Source organism: Cryptotermes secundus, unplaced genomic scaffold, assembly GCF_002891405.2.
Source record: "Cryptotermes secundus unplaced genomic scaffold, Csec_1.0 scaffold142, whole genome shotgun sequence".
Lineage (NCBI taxonomy): Eukaryota > Metazoa > Arthropoda > Insecta > Blattodea > Kalotermitidae > Cryptotermes > Cryptotermes secundus.
In genome coordinates this window covers 18,425-34,878 of record NW_019743148.1, presented here as the reverse complement: position 1 = coordinate 34,878, position 16,454 = coordinate 18,425, and the positions used below count along the sequence as shown (strand labels likewise).

General features: G+C 39.0%; 1 protein-coding gene across 3 annotated transcripts in view; it reads left to right on the top strand.

The window, feature by feature from the left end:
• The first annotated feature begins 628 nt into the window (after nucleotides 1-628).
• Nucleotides 629-16,454, top strand: part of LOC111873765 (DNA repair protein RAD51 homolog 3) — a 32,567-nt gene continuing 16,741 nt past the window's right edge. The window contains exons 1-7 of one of the 3 annotated variants that reach the window (XM_033755202.1): nucleotides 629-852; nucleotides 1,688-1,794; nucleotides 4,772-4,899; nucleotides 7,000-7,124; nucleotides 9,401-9,620; nucleotides 11,161-11,299; nucleotides 15,843-16,134. In XM_033755202.1, coding sequence (XP_033611093.1) covers nucleotides 753-852; nucleotides 1,688-1,794; nucleotides 4,772-4,899; nucleotides 7,000-7,124; nucleotides 9,401-9,408 — 468 coding nt within the window. In that variant the 5' untranslated portion in view covers nucleotides 629-752 and the 3' untranslated portion in view covers nucleotides 9,409-9,620; nucleotides 11,161-11,299; nucleotides 15,843-16,134. Of the gene's footprint in view, nucleotides 853-1,687; nucleotides 1,795-4,771; nucleotides 4,900-6,999; nucleotides 7,125-9,400; nucleotides 9,621-11,160; nucleotides 11,300-15,842; nucleotides 16,135-16,454 lie in introns of those variants that run through there. The other 2 variants (XM_023868711.2, XM_033755203.1) reach the window with 2 other exon arrangements.

The window sequence follows — 16,454 nt, the reverse complement described above, 5'->3', positions numbered from 1 at the left end:
CGACTTTGCCGAAAGTTGTATGAAGACTCCCTCGAGGTGGAATGCCCTCTCTGAATCTTGAGGTCCACGAACCCCAGACTCCAGACTTGCACGTCTGCAAGGCCTTGGCTACGGCCCTTTCGATATGAAGTCTCAATGTCATACTCATGTAGAAGGTGACACCAAGATACATTATCTATAAATAGGATGTCCCGCCCATTTAGTTGTTTTGCACGCCCTCAGGGACTAAATCTTTAAAAGAAATCGCCATAGCTTCCCTTCGTTAAGCATTGTGTTCTATCGCCTTCACCACGACTTCATCGCAATCAGGCCGCATTCCAGAGAAAACGGCGTTCATGTTTCTCTGTGTCGCATAAATACAGGTATCCACAGCGAACAGGGCACGATGCGCTCAAGTGCCGTGGGGCTTGTTTTATATATATAGACCGATATAGAATATACCTAATATAGATCGCCATGCAGTAATGGAACAAGGAACGACCCTTTCTCTAAGGTTCATGACCCTCCAGTTGTGCTATCGAAGCTGGATATCGGATTGAGAATTTGTTCGAGATATGAATATAGATGGCAGTAGAAGTAATCGGTGTCCGTCGGCTTTACGCAATTTAGTAATCAATGGACCCAGTGACGTGCGAAAATATGGCGGGAATTGAGATTTAATCTGTTATGTGTGCTTTGCGTTTATTTCACATATGTTGTAATTTGCATTGCTTCAGAAACATATGCTTGATTAATGTTGATTTGATTTACTAATGCTGCGGTCCGTAACAAGTCTACCACTTCCGCGTTCTGTACGAGTAAGACCTCGTAATCAAGGGTTTCTTTACTATGAGGATCTGTGTGGTGAGAAAGGTAAAGGTATTCCAAATTGAAGTGCTAATGTAAAGAAACTGATTATCGTTGCTTGTCTTGCACTGCGTGTTACACATATACAACATGCCAACAGTCATTGAAGTCATTGATACTTTCATTCCTCAAGGCAGAGGTGCGTAACTTAGCCGTGGGTTCTTGCTTCGATGTTCCTTGCACAGGTTTACGCTGGGAGAATAATATTAAGTTATGGAAGGAGTAAGAGTCGGTATAGCGACGGGTTACTGGTTGGGCGACCAAGGGGTCGGCGTTCGAAACCCGGTGGGAGCAAGAATTTTCACTTCTACATGTCGTCGAGACCAGCTCTGGGGTCCACCCAACCTCCTAATCAGTGGGTACTGGGGCTCTTTCCCCGGGCTTAAAGCGGCAAGGACGTGAAGCTGACCGCTCACCTCCAGCTAGTGCCAAGGTCAAGGAAATATTGATCTATATGTCCACTCCCCCATGCACCTTCATGGCATAGTGCTTAATTAGTTAAGTGAAGGGACAGCTTTACCTTTATGGCAGGAATATGGCAAAGTAGTGTAAGAACGAAAAAGAGTGTCAGTTTGGTTGTTTGGGCAGCTGAGCATATGAAATATCATTTGAGGTAGGGTACTAGACCGTGAATAATGAAGTGGAAGGGATCAAGAAACATAATCAGAAATAGAGTAGGGTTAAGGGGGGATGTTTATGTTTGGTACAACACATAGTTGTTGCTGTTACTGTATTACTGTAATTATTTACTTGGCAATGATGCACAGTCAGCTATCAGCTTCAAAAGCCTATTATGTGGCTTACTAATGGATTTACTTTTTTTTTTTTTTTTGTCTTGCAGGTTATGACTCTGAAGGGAAGAAACTGAAGAAGCAGTTATGTGTTGATGAACAGTTGACAAGTTTAACATCTATTCCACCTGCAAAGTCTGCCTTAGATTTATGGCAGGTACTGTAGAAAATGGCTTAATATGAAAAGTCAGGCTTAAAGATAGTAGGTCACTACACAGTAAAATTCAATAAACAACAATTCAACAAAATGTGGCCCACATTAGTAGGTCAAAGGCAGAAAGTTAAAGTATGGTGGTTACAGAATCTGAGCCAGGCAAATGACAGTCATATAACAGTATAAAATGTGAGCCCTGTAGAACTGTTAGGAACAAAGTAACTGGGAGGTGGTTTAAAGACATTTTATCAGACATTGTTTTGTATCATTTTATTACCATTCAGCGAACAAGTAGAGAAAACATTTATGTAAAAATAGTGTACAAGAAACTGTTATTTCAGGGAGTGCTCATATGCCACTTATAAATGTTTCTTTCATTACAATAATATTAGTCACAAAGTACTCAGTTTGCCACCTGCTTTCACACTGGTATCTTGCTGGGCTCATTGAACCCTGAAGTGGAGGCATTATATTCCTCCGAAACGTTAGTTCACTTTCAGTGGACTACATAGCATTATGTCCCAGCAGATAATACAAAATACATAATACTTAGTACTTTCTATGTTAACTATTTCCCTATTCTTTATTAGGATCTTTAATTTGCTTTCCTGCCTGCATTGCTTCATCTGGAAGGGAATGTAGTGTGTTTTGGTTGGATGTATAGATAAATTATTTATTTCAAAGTATTACTTTACTGAGCCTGTATTTTCTGAGTTTGTTCTTTGGAGTTCATTTAAATTTTGTCCTATATTCAGTATTGATGCATCATCAGCGTACATTATTGTTCTGCCTTATGTTATATGCGGTACATCATTTACATACAAAATGAAAAGTAATGGACAAAGAACTGAACCTTGAGGAACTCCACATCTAACTGGAAGGCTATGTGACAAATATTCTTTCAGTCTTTTGCTACATGTGTAACCATCACTTGTTGTGTTCTGCTTGTAAGATCATTTTCCTGGAATACATCAATCATAGTTTAATTTTGTATTAAAAGTGTAGGCCTATTATATTGTCTTCTGACACATTCCTGATCTCTTTATAACATCTGATTTGTTGTGGCAATCGTATTAGTGATGATACATTTTGCATAGTGGTGTAAGAGTGGGCTGTTCATTACATCAGTGGAGTAGCATTGTGCAGGCATGCTGGTAATGATTTGGTCTATAATTGTTGCCATACTTTCGGTTACACAGGTTGGTGTATTTATTGTCATAGTCAGATTAGAAATTTGTACCATCAAATAATTGTTTGTGGCCACACCTGTCTTCTTGGATATTTATGTTTAAATCTTGAACAAGTATAATATAACAGTCTTTCTGTACTAGTTGCGCCAGAACGTGTATTAATTGTACAAGAGATATGTGTAATACACCTCTAGGTGAGCTGTATAATGCAATGATTATTATTTTTTTCCCCTTGCTGTTTTGTGTTGCATACTGAAACTTTCTCTTTCATATATATGCGATGAGATCAATTAAGCCTTTTATGTCACAGGAAACATTGAAGATGGCTTACCATGCCTACTTTCATTCTATTATGAACTATGGATTAATATTTTGGGGGAACTCTTCACATAGTGTAATCATTTTTAGAATACAAAAGAATATAATTAGAATGTAGGATGTAGAAGTAGAGATTCATGTAGAGAATTATTTAAGAAATTAAAAATTCTACCTCTTCAATCGCAATACATATTATCGCTTCTCTTATTTGTTGTTTACAACAAAGATAAATTCAAATTAAATTCTGATGTCTATAACATGAATACTAGACAAAAATATAACTTCCACCTACCCTCATCAACTTTATCAGTATATCAAAAAGGAGTCTACTTTACTGGCATAAAAGTGTTCAACAATCTGCCACAAAGTATTAAAAACTTGGGCAATGATACTAAAAAGTTTAAATCAGAGTTAAAGAATTATCTACATGCTCATTCCTTCTACTCTTTAGATGAATACTTCAATGTAAATAGAGAATGATGTAAAATTAAGTTATATTAATTTTTAAGCTAAAATTGCCTGTACTTATGTATGTAACCTTTTGACTTGTTCTGTAGCCAAAGGTACTAACCTGCTTAGGATTTATAGAATGTAAATAAATTCAATTCACTTCAATTCAATTCATACTGATTCTGTTCTTTTCATTTGTGAGTGGTTTCTGCTTTATTCCATTTTATTCTGTTTCCTTCATTTCAGCAGTGTTTTATTCAAATCAGAGGTGCAACTGTGTAACTTGGTCCTTCCCCATCTTTATGGAAAAGCAGCCTGTGATAGATACAGAATAGAATATTAATTTTTTCCTTAAGCATCATGTCAGACAGGATGGTGAAGGCTAGATTTAATCTCCACCCTTCAAAAGAAAAATGTAGCAGTAATCATCATAAGATGGTAGTGCCAGTGTATAATAGCAGATTTGCACATTGGTGTCACTTCTGCCAGAAATGAGACTATAATGCTAAATTATGAAATATTCATATTAGAAATTGCAGAAGATAGATATACATGAAATCTGATCTGCTTTCATTGAATAATTGGTGGTACGTAAAGTATTATTTTATCAACACTATACAATGAATGTTGCAGATGAGCAGCTAACATTCCTGCTGTGTGTTGAGGAGGGAGGTCACTGGTTCAAATATGAATCTGGAGAATTGCGACATAGTTTTCTTGTAGTTAATACTACAAATTAGGCCACGATTGCTTCATTCCAAATAATTTTCAGTTCATTGTATCATTTAACGTTGTCTAGTCTGTGCTACTGATATTGTTGTTAAATAAATTATAAGTATATAGTGCTGCAGGATAGGCTCCAGTGGCCGGCTATCACATACAAACTACTGGACCAATGGATATTTTGAAATGTGGCTTCACCAGCTAACATCTTGCATTGTCTTGAGAAGGAGTCTGTTCAGTGTAGTTAGTTCAGTTGGCATGAAAATGAAAATTTCTGAGTAAAGAATTTGTTTCCACAGGCAGAATGTACATCTCCACATATTGTGACATTTAGCAAAGCTGTGGATGATGTGTTGGATGGAGGGATTGTGGTCGGAGAAATCACTGAGTTGTGTGGGGCACCTGGTTCAGGAAAGACTCAAATAAGGTGCGTTCTGAATGTATAGATCTTTTTTTTAGAATCTCTCTGAATGATGACAGTTCTGAACAACTGAGAATGTGAAGAGGGGCGTGACACCATATAGTCTGTTGTCATATTTGATATCTTCATAGTCACTGCTGTGAGAAACATAGTTCGAACAATACTGAATTATAGAGATATGTTATGTGCTACAAGTGAAGAAATAGAATGACTTTGTGTTTCTTGGTAAATTATTAGGTAAATAATTGCCATTTGCACACTGTATCAATAACATTTGAAATGTGATGCATATTGACAAGTAACTTTAATCAAATGTGCATGAAATTATTCACCACACATAAGAGACACTACTAATTTTGCATGTTTTAGTTTCATTTATTCAAAATTACATTGATCTCAATGTGAAAGTGATTTTATCCAGAGGCACTTCTTGTATGTAATATTATTGTGTGAGGTCCCCTGTAATGATATTGTCACATGTATCAGTGACTGTAGAGGGGTTTTGGATTGGTTTATAGATTTATTGATCACGTACAGGTTGTTAACACTACAAATAACTGTTGCACTATTGCTCATTTCCACACTACAAATCACTCGACACTAAGTTTTCTGACTCTATTTCCACTAGTCTTTACTTGGTAACAGCTTTCCACAATGGTTATTCCTCTGCCGTGTCTACACTAGACATTTTCTGGTAACAAATGTTAGCAATAGAGATTCTTTCGCTTCCATTATCTGCTGGTTAACACTCCACAGCTGAACTCTCAACTCATCTGAAACCAACAGCCTGTAGCATCAACTGTCATCAAGATAGCCCCTTGGTATGGACCCTACAGAAAACACCGTTTCTGTTGTCAAGAATGCATGTTTATTGGTCCGTTACCCAGCAGTGAATGTTCTATTGTTGAGAGTGTATGCCTTGGGAATGTGTTTACCGAGCCATTGCCTAGCAATGGGCATATGACTGAATAATATATTCATTTTTCTTAATAGACCAACATTCCTGTTCCAGCTGTCCTTAACACTTCGCGGACCGGACACTTAGGCTTAGGCGTTTGGGTTTTAAACGTGGCAGACCAGTTGCCTAGATTTAGGCTTTTAGGACACGTTATGTTGCAACACACTATTCCTCACTTTGGTGGCCACGTGTCTGTAAAAGTACTGCGTAACTGACCTTCGGAATGTTTGTTTTCCGAGTCAGCAACGTGATCACTCTCTATTCCCCTCTCACTCTAAAGAAAAGTCCCTTTGTTCAAGTCGAAGCTTCTATGTGTGAGGCAAGATATTCTCAGTGTCAACATGGCTCAGAGACGAAAGCAGTAGAAGGCCACATGAGCTCTCGGAGAAGAAGAAATCTGAGATTTGATCTCTGATGAGTTATCTGACTTGCCTACTGCTTCGTCTTCTGATAGTGAGGGCAGTGTCAGTGGCAGTGACAGGAGCCCCCAAAATATTGTGACCAGAAGAGAAAGTGAAAGTGACAGTGAGAGCTCCGATGAAAGTGCGAGTGCTAGCATTGCGGGAACAGCCACATGGGGTAAAATGAACAAAACACCCACTTTGGGAAAGTTTACTGGTGATCCAGGGGTGAGACAAATGCCATCAGACCCTACACAAGTGTCTGAAGTAGCTGAACTGTTTTTTGGAGATAGTTTCTTTGACATGTTGTGTCAGGAGACCAACAGATACTATCTCCAACACCGTGAGGTGTACGACAGTACCTATAAGGCGTTGAAGTGGGTGGATGTCACTTCAGCAGAAATGAAAAATTTTTTGGCAATAATCATTCTAATGGGGTTTACAAAGAGGGATAATTTGAAAGACTATTGGTCCACTGATCCAGAGGGGAATGTTTCCAAAAATATCACACTCTGAAGCACTAAGTCTTCTCCAAAAATTTTAGTTCATAAAATTAATTAGGAGATTTTATATTAATTTTTAAAGTCAACAGTGCACAAGTTAGGGTAGTAGGTTTAAAACCGCTGGTCCCCAGGGTGATTTAAATCACCGGTCCACGAAGTGTTAAGTGTAATTTTCTCATGTGGAAAATTATATAATTTACTTTTTCGTGTATTTACTTGTTGCCATTGTACATGTAAGTTTCAGTCTGCTTTTTATCTGCAGCCTCGAAGTATGTGTGGATGTTCAGATTCCAAGATCCTTTGGTGGTGTTGCAGGAGAAGCGCTGTTCATAGACACGGACAGTGGATTTATACCAGTCAGACTAAAAGGTGAACCTGTTTGAGATGTGGAATATTATTAATAAAAAATTCCCCCTTTTCCTTATGAGCCAAGATGGCTCAGGCAGTAGAGCGGCTGACTAGGATGGATGTCTGGAGTTTGATTCCCAAGAGGGACAGTAATTTTTCTCTTTACCACCATATCCAGACAGGCTATGGACCCTACCCCACATATTTGTCAGTAACTTATCTGGATAACTGCATGTGTTTTGTTTCTCACTGAGTGCATTTTCTTATTTGAACTAGAGGCTGAGTTGTATGAGGGCTTAAATTTGGTATGTCTTTAACACTTTGCGGACCGGCAATTTAAATATTTAAATCACCCTGTGGACCGGCATTTTTATACCTACTACCCTAACTTGTGCACTGTTCACTTTAAAAATTAATATAAAATCTCCTAATTAATTTTATGAACTAAAATTTTTTGAGAACACTTACCAGTGCTTCTAGAAGTGCTTGAGGGTGTGATATTTCTTGAAACATTCCCCTCTGTGAAGTGGCATTACACAAAACTTGCCAATGTAGGCAGTCCTACTCCTTTTCTTGTGAATTGCACAAACACGGCATTGCCTAGAAGGCTGCTTCCCCTTGAAATGTTCACTCTTCACAATTTTCGCGAGGGTGTGTTTCCACATATCACCCAAGAGTCACCCGGAGGGGTCAAAATGAAGCCTGCATGGGGTGGGAGTAGACGGCCCCAGTTGTACTAAGACTGTGTCTGCCACCAGTTCTGCTGCCACTGTGTGGTCTGTAGCCCAGGCTTTTGCCACATTCAGCAGTAATGCCTTGTATTTCAATTTTGAATGAGGGTTTAGATTTTTGAAAACCAAAAATGAATTGAAAATGGCACAATTTATAAGCCACAAGGCAACTTTCTTTGTCCACTTTACTGTTTTCCGAGGAAGAGAATAATAGGCCAAGTACAGATCGGCTCTTATCAACTCCCTTCATGAACACATTATACTCGGTAATACAAACAGGCTTCTTTACCTGTCCATGTCTCCTTTGAACATCAACCATGCTCGAATTGTGAATTGTGGAAATCATATTCACAACACGAGTATCCCTCCAGGACTGAAGAAGAATATCCCCCTTCCTCCTGAATGTGGTTTCACCATGTTTCAGGGATTTACATTCCTCTTTCAGATCTGGAGGAAGGCCTCTGTTCACCCTAATTGTTCCACAAACATGTACTTTTCTCAAAAATAGGTGTTCTGCAGTTGTCACACTGTTATAATAATTGTCTTGATAGACATGGTAATTTTGATCAAGATAGGGTTCCAAAACGGAAAGAATAGTTTCTTGTAATTTCTTTCCTTCACCAGAATAAATTTCTAAATTTCCAATATAGCCTGAAGTGCTTTCAGTAACTACACGAACAAGTAGGCCATACTTTGTAAGTTTCCCAGGATTATATGTTCGCATACGAAGCCTTCCCCTCCAAGGAATCACAGATTCGTCCAAAGACAGTTGTTGGTTTGGCTTATAAACTATCTGAAATTTCTGAACGAAAAAGTTCAATAAGGGCTGAATTTTGAAAAGCCTGCTTGTTGATTGTGGTTGCAGTTCATTATCATTGAAATGCAAACACCACAAAATTTGCTCAAATCTCTTACGGCTCATTAGTTTGCCAAAAATTGGAATTTCTAAAAATGGATCTGATGACCAATACTCTTTCAGATTATCCCTCCTTGTATGGCCCATTAGAAAGATAATTGCAAAATATTTTCTCATTTCTGCTGAAGTGACATCCACCCACTTCAACGCCTTATAACTTCTATCATAATATTCACGGTGTTGGAGATAGTATCTGTTAGTTTCCTGACATAGCATGTCAAAGAAACTATCTCCAAAAAACAGTTCTGCTACTTCAGACACTTGCGTTGGGTCCGATGAAATTTGCTTTACCCCTTGATTTCCAGTAAACTGTCCCAAAGCAGGCGTTTTGTCTACTTTCCCCATGTGGCTGTCCCCGCAATGTTGCTACCCACACATTCGTCGGAGCTACGGTCACTTTCACTTTCACCGTCTGTGGTCACAATTTTTTGTTTGCCCCTGCCACACTCACTATCAGATTGTGAGTCGCTATCACTAGCAGACTCACAAGGGACGTCAGATAGCTCATCAGAGAAGAAGTCAGATATTTCTTGTTCTCCAAGAAATCGCTTGGGTGTCAACCGCTTTGGTCTTTGATCCATATTGAACTACTGACTGACAGCTTGCTACGTAAAGCTTGAAGAAATAAAGGCATTTATTTTCCTTTGCAGGGGCCTAGAGTTACAGCGAGGTCTAGTAACTGATTGGTCAGCAGACATTCCAGAGCCTTATAACGCAGCTGCAAGCAGCTACGTGCTAGCTAGGTGGAGCCAGAGAGATGTATAGTGTGTTGCAACTTATCGTGTTTTAAAAATCTGTTAACACACGAACGGTCCGGCATCTTTAATGGTCTGGTCGGTCTGATATTGTGATCTGATCTTGACTTGTGAGGTAATTGTGTCCGTGTTTGGTGATGTGCAAAATGTGTGTTTTAATCGGCTGATCAAGGTGGAATGTATTTGATTTTAAGTGGATTCTTTGCCAGTGGCCTTATATTTTTTAATTCGCTTAGTTGGTGCTGGAGTCCAACTTGGTCCTCTCGGCACGGCAGCCACTGCTTAGCCTATTGTAGCCTGCCCCAGGTGATTATGATGATTGAGAATTTGGTGGAATGAAGGTTGGCAGGGAAGACCGAAGTACGAGGAGAAAACCTGCCCCAGCGCCACTTTGTCCACCACAAATCCCACTTGACCAGACCCGGGATCGAACCCGGGCCGCCGCAGTGGGAAGCCAGCGACGCCAGCGACTAACCGCTTGAGCTATGGTGCGGCACTCCCAGTGGTTTTGAACATAATCCACGTTTTCGCGCATACTGTTACAGACGTATGTATGAGTAATAGTATGAGGGGTGAGGCATAAAACTGACCCTTGCACTGCGACCTTCAGTGATCTATTATGCTTCACGTTTGGAATAATATTACAGACGTACGTACATTTCAGTGAAAGTAGGTTTATGCTGGCACATCAGTATCGATCAGTATGTTGGTAACGGGTACATTACGCTTTTACATGATGAAAGCCACATAAGGCAAACTATAAGATATATTGTCAAAACCACAGAAAGACTTCTCGTGTTCGTCTCTTGACAGCCGCAAAAACTGTGTGTGACGATGGTGTAAGTTGCCCACAACAGTGGAGGTGTAAACTCGCCCAACCTAACCTATTAGGAGTCGATGTAAATGAGACACGCTCAGACAAGTGGCCCAGAATGCCTGGAGGAAAAAGAAGTGATGTGTGGGAGCAAGGTACTTTGTTTTATTTGAGAGTGTAATTATTTTCCGTAAGTTGGTTAATCATAGGAAGTTGTGAAATTTGATTGATAGGAATGGTTGTCTGCGTTAAAGAAGTAGGATAGTTGTAAGGAATATCAATGTTTATATATCATGCAGTTTTGAATGTGGGGATATTGTATAAAGTGTGGGAGTTTGGAGGTTTTTGGGAATGTGAAGGTTTATAAGTATTAGAAATACTTAGATATGTGAGATATCTTGAAACATAAAATCACTCTTGGATACATAGTGGTATGATGCGCCAGTTAATCTAACTGAGCTGTGTCATAATGTGCAGTGAGGCGATGCTTCAGCTGAAGAGAATGCCTTGGGTGCAGACTGACATTACCTGCTCCTTTAAGTGAAGAATGTAGCTCTAGATGATAGTGACAGATAATTGAGAGATAAGATGGGATCTGTTATATGATACAGGTTACTTGTTATTACAATATATTGGAACGTTGGGACTGCTTGTTGATTATAGGGAATTTGTAGGTATAGGCACCGAAATGGACAGACGACCAATCTGCTTATTGGAGGCAGCTTGGAGGCAAGTAGAATGTGTGCATAGTGAGGAGCATGGCCCAATTATTACTAGCCATCTGCTCATCTTTAATATGTTCCTGTCAAATTTTTAATGGTGTGCACAATGTGCGTTTCAGTGGATGCAGGAGGGAGGAGTGGATTTGATTCTACGTACGTGGTATGCACCTACTGTTCAGGAGAATCCACACCCTCCCAGATAACATTATGGGTCTGAATATGTGAGTTCCATTTATGTGCTGGCACCATGATCTGCAGGTAAGAACGAAATAACCACTTGTGTTGTACATGACTGGAGACTGAATGTGGTAAATTATGTATTTAGAAGGAAAAAAAGAAAGTACTGTCAAAACCATATGTTCATCTCACAGGAAACCAGGGCAGTGTGTGGAAGAGTGGTAATTTAACCCCAAGATTATGTGCAGTTCCCTAGAACTCCAGTGTTACTCACCAGATGTAAACCAGGCCAGTCTTCAGGAAGACCATTCATTCATTCATTCATTCTTTTATTAATCCTGTAGATCATGATACAATGATATAGGACAAGTCTTTCAGCTAATATACATTATTAAGCACTGTGAAGTATAGAGTTTTGTAAGTTTTAGGTCCTTGGGAATTTTGAAGAGTTGAATGTGTGCAAAATGTTTCTGACAGCATGAGCCTGTAGTGTCTTGGTCATTGATATTATACCCAAGTTGTTATAACCTCAGGTAACTGAACCAGGCCCTTCCCTGCCCAAATGCACAGTGATGTGAATAATGAACCCAGAGTGGCAAGTTTTGTCTCTACCATGCTGTTATTGTAGGAAAATAAATGTTATGTTGGTGTGGGCTTCTGTGGCATAGTATTCATACCATGTAAACGAATTTCCCTTTAATCCACTGGTACTACTTGTAGAAGTAGTATTATTATTTGTGCCCTATTAGTGGAACATGTAGCCTGTACAGAATGTATGTATTTGTTCATTCACTGTGCAGTTACACTTTTTTTTTACATATAGGATTGTTTCTTGTATATATAGCGAGTATATTATTAGTATCTTTAGATTTCTAAAGCTATCAGTGCAAAATCCCAGATGTTTTAGCCCTGCAATGTATCTTACTGCCCTTTTTTGGAGTACAAAAATTCTTCTGGCGAGGGTCTTAGCACTATGTCGCCATACTATTATTCCATAAGGTAGATGAGGATAGATTGAACCGTAATACAACATTCTTCTTTCATTTAAATCGAGTATTTTAGATAGCCTGTCAATTATGAACAGGTTACGGCAAATTCTACTGCAGGTTTTTTCAATATGTAATTCCCAGCTCAAGGTACTATCTATTACTACCCCCAGGAAATTTTATGTTTGATATTTCCCTGTTCTTTATTATGATTTTTAGATTATAAATACAAACCACTCTGTCCAATGTGACATATAAGTTTTTACTACATGAAAACTTGTCTCCCTTACATGTTTCGGCCGTTACTGACCATCTTCAGAGGGAACATCATTACGAACTGGAAACTACCATCAAAATAGGTGTTTTGATTTAAAATACATACACTTATATCCTATAATGCACAGTACGCATAAAGTCGAACATTTCAAAATCACAGCAGCTTCCTGGTATTGTAAAGTTTTTAAAAGTTTCTAGATGTTAATTTGAAGAATCTTTATTGTCACTAGTTAAAATTTTTTAAACCATGTCCATGTCCATACTCCCATCGTCCTTCTTGTATGGAGCAGATTTTGTGCCGCCTGTCTGTCTTGATGAGGAGGTCATTGATGTCGTCCAGGGTTTGCTCGTGGCTTGCTGTGTTTTCACTGTTGACAGTGAGTTTTAGATGGATTTATAAATAAATTATTTGTCTCTATCACTCCTATATTATTTGAAGTCGTGTTTTGAAGCTCATTCATATCTTGTCCTACATTCAGTATTGATGTGTCATCAGCATACATTATTGATCTGCCTTGTGTTAGATGTGGGATATCGTTTATATACAAGATGAAGAGTAATAGGCCAAGGACCGATCCCCGGGGGACTGCGTATCTCACTTGGAGGCTACTTGACAAATATTCTTTCATACGATTGCCTTCTGTGTGTGTTACTTTTACGTGTTGAGTTCTGTTTCTTCTTTTTTTTTTTTCTCCTATTTTTTGCAATCTGTAAAAGTTACAATAAGCAAACGGTGGGATCAATAATATTGGCTTGTAGGAGGCTACTCATTAGTAGACACCTTTCGTATACTAATCAATGCAGATTAGATGTGTTTGCAGGAGTAGAACTTACATCTATAACCTTAATCTAGCTTATATACTATAATGCCTAGAATCTGCCCAGCAGATCATTTGGCATGAAGCGTTTGAGTCTTCTGTTCTGAATAGGCTGGCTCATAAGGTCTGTTGCTAGTGCGTTTGGATGCTTGTTAAGTCTGTTACTATATTTAACACTAAGTTGTTTTATTTCTTCTTTGACTCTAGTCATACCAAGGTCATTCCGGATGACATTGTTGGGCACATACCAGGGGGCATTGGTTATCATGCAAAGTACCTTTGACTGGTAGCGTTCTAGTATTTCAATGTTTGAGTTTGAGCTCGTTCCCCACAGTTGGATTCCATACATCCAGATGGGCTACAGTATGATTTTGTAAACCAGTAGATTGTTGTCAAGTGTCAGCTTGGAGGTTCTTCCTATTAACCAGTATAGTTTGGTGAGTTTTAGGCCTAGTTGTTTCCTTTTAGTGTAAACATGTTTGTGCCAAGTCAGCCTTCTGTCAAGATGCATCCCAAGAGATTTAGCTTCTTCTGCATGGGGGAGGTGGTGGTTGTTCAGATGGACAGGTGGGCAGGTCTCTTTCCTGGTGGTGAACGCAACATGTACTGATTTTGCTTCATTGGGTTTTATTCTCCATTTAATAAGCCACTGTTGAATTTTGTCAAAGTTGGTTTGAAGGATCTGGGACGCCGTTTGCAGGTTTTCATGTGAGGCCAATATGGCAGTATCATCGGCGAATGTTGCTGTTAGCACGTTCTGTTCGGTGGGTAGGTCAGCTGTATATATCAAGTATAATATGGGTCCTAAGACACTGCCTTGGGGTACTCCGGATAGAATTGTGTAGAGGTTTGTGTGCTCGTCTTGCTGTTTAACCAGAAAGTGTCTATTTTGTAGGTAAGATTTGAGTATAAGAAAATAGTTGAGGGGGAGCAGTTTCCTGAGTTTGTACAGTATTCCAGTGTGCTAGACTTTATCGAAAGCTTGTGTGATGTCCAGAAAGGCTGCTGAGCAGTACTTGTGGTCTTCTAGGCCTTGTCTAATCTTCTTACTGACTATTGATTTGTTCTATTGTTGCGTGTTGTTGTCTGAACCCAAATTGGTGGTCAGGAATGAGGTTATTTTCGTTGAGGAGTGGTCTCAACCTTGCTAGAAGTAGTTTTTCAAAAACTTTTGAGAGAACAGGTAATAGGCTGATGGGCCTATACGATTTTGGGTCTTCTGATGGTTTACCTGGTTTTGGGATTAGTATCACTTGAGCTACTTTCCATTGGTCTGGGAAGTAGCCAGTACTCAGGATTGCATTAAATATTTGTGTGATGTACCGTATTCCCTTTTCTGGGAGTTCTTTTAATACTTTCCCTGTGATCAAATCGTAACCCGGAGCTTTTTTGGGGTTTAAGTTACTGCTTATGATGTTTTTTATTTCGTTGTTTTTAAAGGGCTTAAGGGGATATTCCAGCTGATAAGGTGATTCTAGGAATTGCTGTATTTTTTCCTCTTCATCCGATTTGAGTTCTGTGGGGTGGGGTTGGAATACTTGGGTTAGGTGCTCCGCGAAGACTTTTGCCTTTTCTTTATTGTTTCTGGCCCACCCTCCTTGTGGTGTTCTGATTGGCGGGTTGGGTTTTTGTGGTTGTTTTAGCTTTTTTGTGGCTTTCCAGAGTGAATATTCAGTAGCTTCGGTTGGTGTTAAATTTTTGAGATAGTCTTGTATCTCTTTGTTCTTGTAACTATTTAATAACTCTTTTAAGTTGTAGTATTGCTCTGTTAAGTAGTCTTTTGTTTTCTGGTGTTCTTCTTTGCCATTGTCTTCTGATCTTCCTCTTTTCTGCGATTTTTTCCTTTATTATTATAGGATAGTCTTGCGCGATTTCTTTGTCGTGCTTTATTGTCGGTGATGACTTCCAGGCTGCTTGTTGGATTGCTTGATTGAAGTGTTCTACTGCTTCTACAGTGTTTTCTCCATTTTTGAGAGGTACTTTTCGGTCTAGATTTGTCTCGACTAAATGTTTGAACTTATCCCAGTTGGTATATTTATTACTTAGTGTGGGCTGTTTTGCCCATTCCATTATATTGGTGGTTAGCTTTATCATTACAGGAGAATGATCTGAAGATAGGTCCAAGCAAGAGTCCGCTTGAATGCTGTTGTGGTGTATGCTTTTTGTCACACAGAAGTCTATAAAGTCTGGTGTTTTATCTGCAGCTGATGGCCAATACGTGGGCTGACCTGTGGATAGGTGATTTAAATTATTAGTTCCTATGGCCTTCATTAGCTCTCTTCCCCTTGGCGTAGTTAGTCTGGAGCCCCAGTGGGTGTTTTTTGCATTGTAGTCTCCACCTGCGAGAAATCGGTTACCTAGCATGGTGTAGAACTGTTGAAATTGGTCTTTCGTAATGACTTGCCTGGGCGGGCAGTAAGTATACTGCTGAGATTCTAAGTGGACCATTCCATTCGTCCACTATTACACTAGTTGCTTGTAAGTATTCTTTAGTGTATTTGCATATTTTGTGGTGTTTTATTGAATTTTTAATGATAATCGCAGTTCCCCCGCGAGCAGCTCCAGATGGATGCTTGGTGTCATAGATTGAATATTTGGGTATTTTGAAGTAACTTCTACTAGTGAAGTGGGTTTCCGAGATCATCATTATGTCTAGGATTTGATTAGCGTATGTGGTATACCACGGACTCCACATTTGTATAATTTATCCATGAGAATGTTATGTTGAATACAGTCAAAGGCTTTTGATAAGTCTAATAGTACACAGTTGCATTTTATTTTATCATTCAAACTTTCTATTGTGTTTTCAATAATTGTGGCAATTGCATCGTTAGTAGATTTATATTTCCTAAATTCAAACTAAGATTTATTAAATATATTGTGTTTTTCTAAAAATACTATTAATTGGTTAGCTATTACTGTTTCCAGAACTTTTGAAAGGGCCAGTACAAGAGTAATTGGACGATAGTTATTTGCATTTTCTTTTATCCCGTTTATGTAGATTGGTTTGACTACTGAGTTTTTTCTTAGAAGGGAAGATGCCTTCTCTGATTGATGCATTGACCAATTCTAAGAGTTGCTTTATTATGTAAGGTGTACATTTTTTAGCAGATATGGCGAGATGTCATCAAGTCCTGCTGATTTTTTATTCTTCAT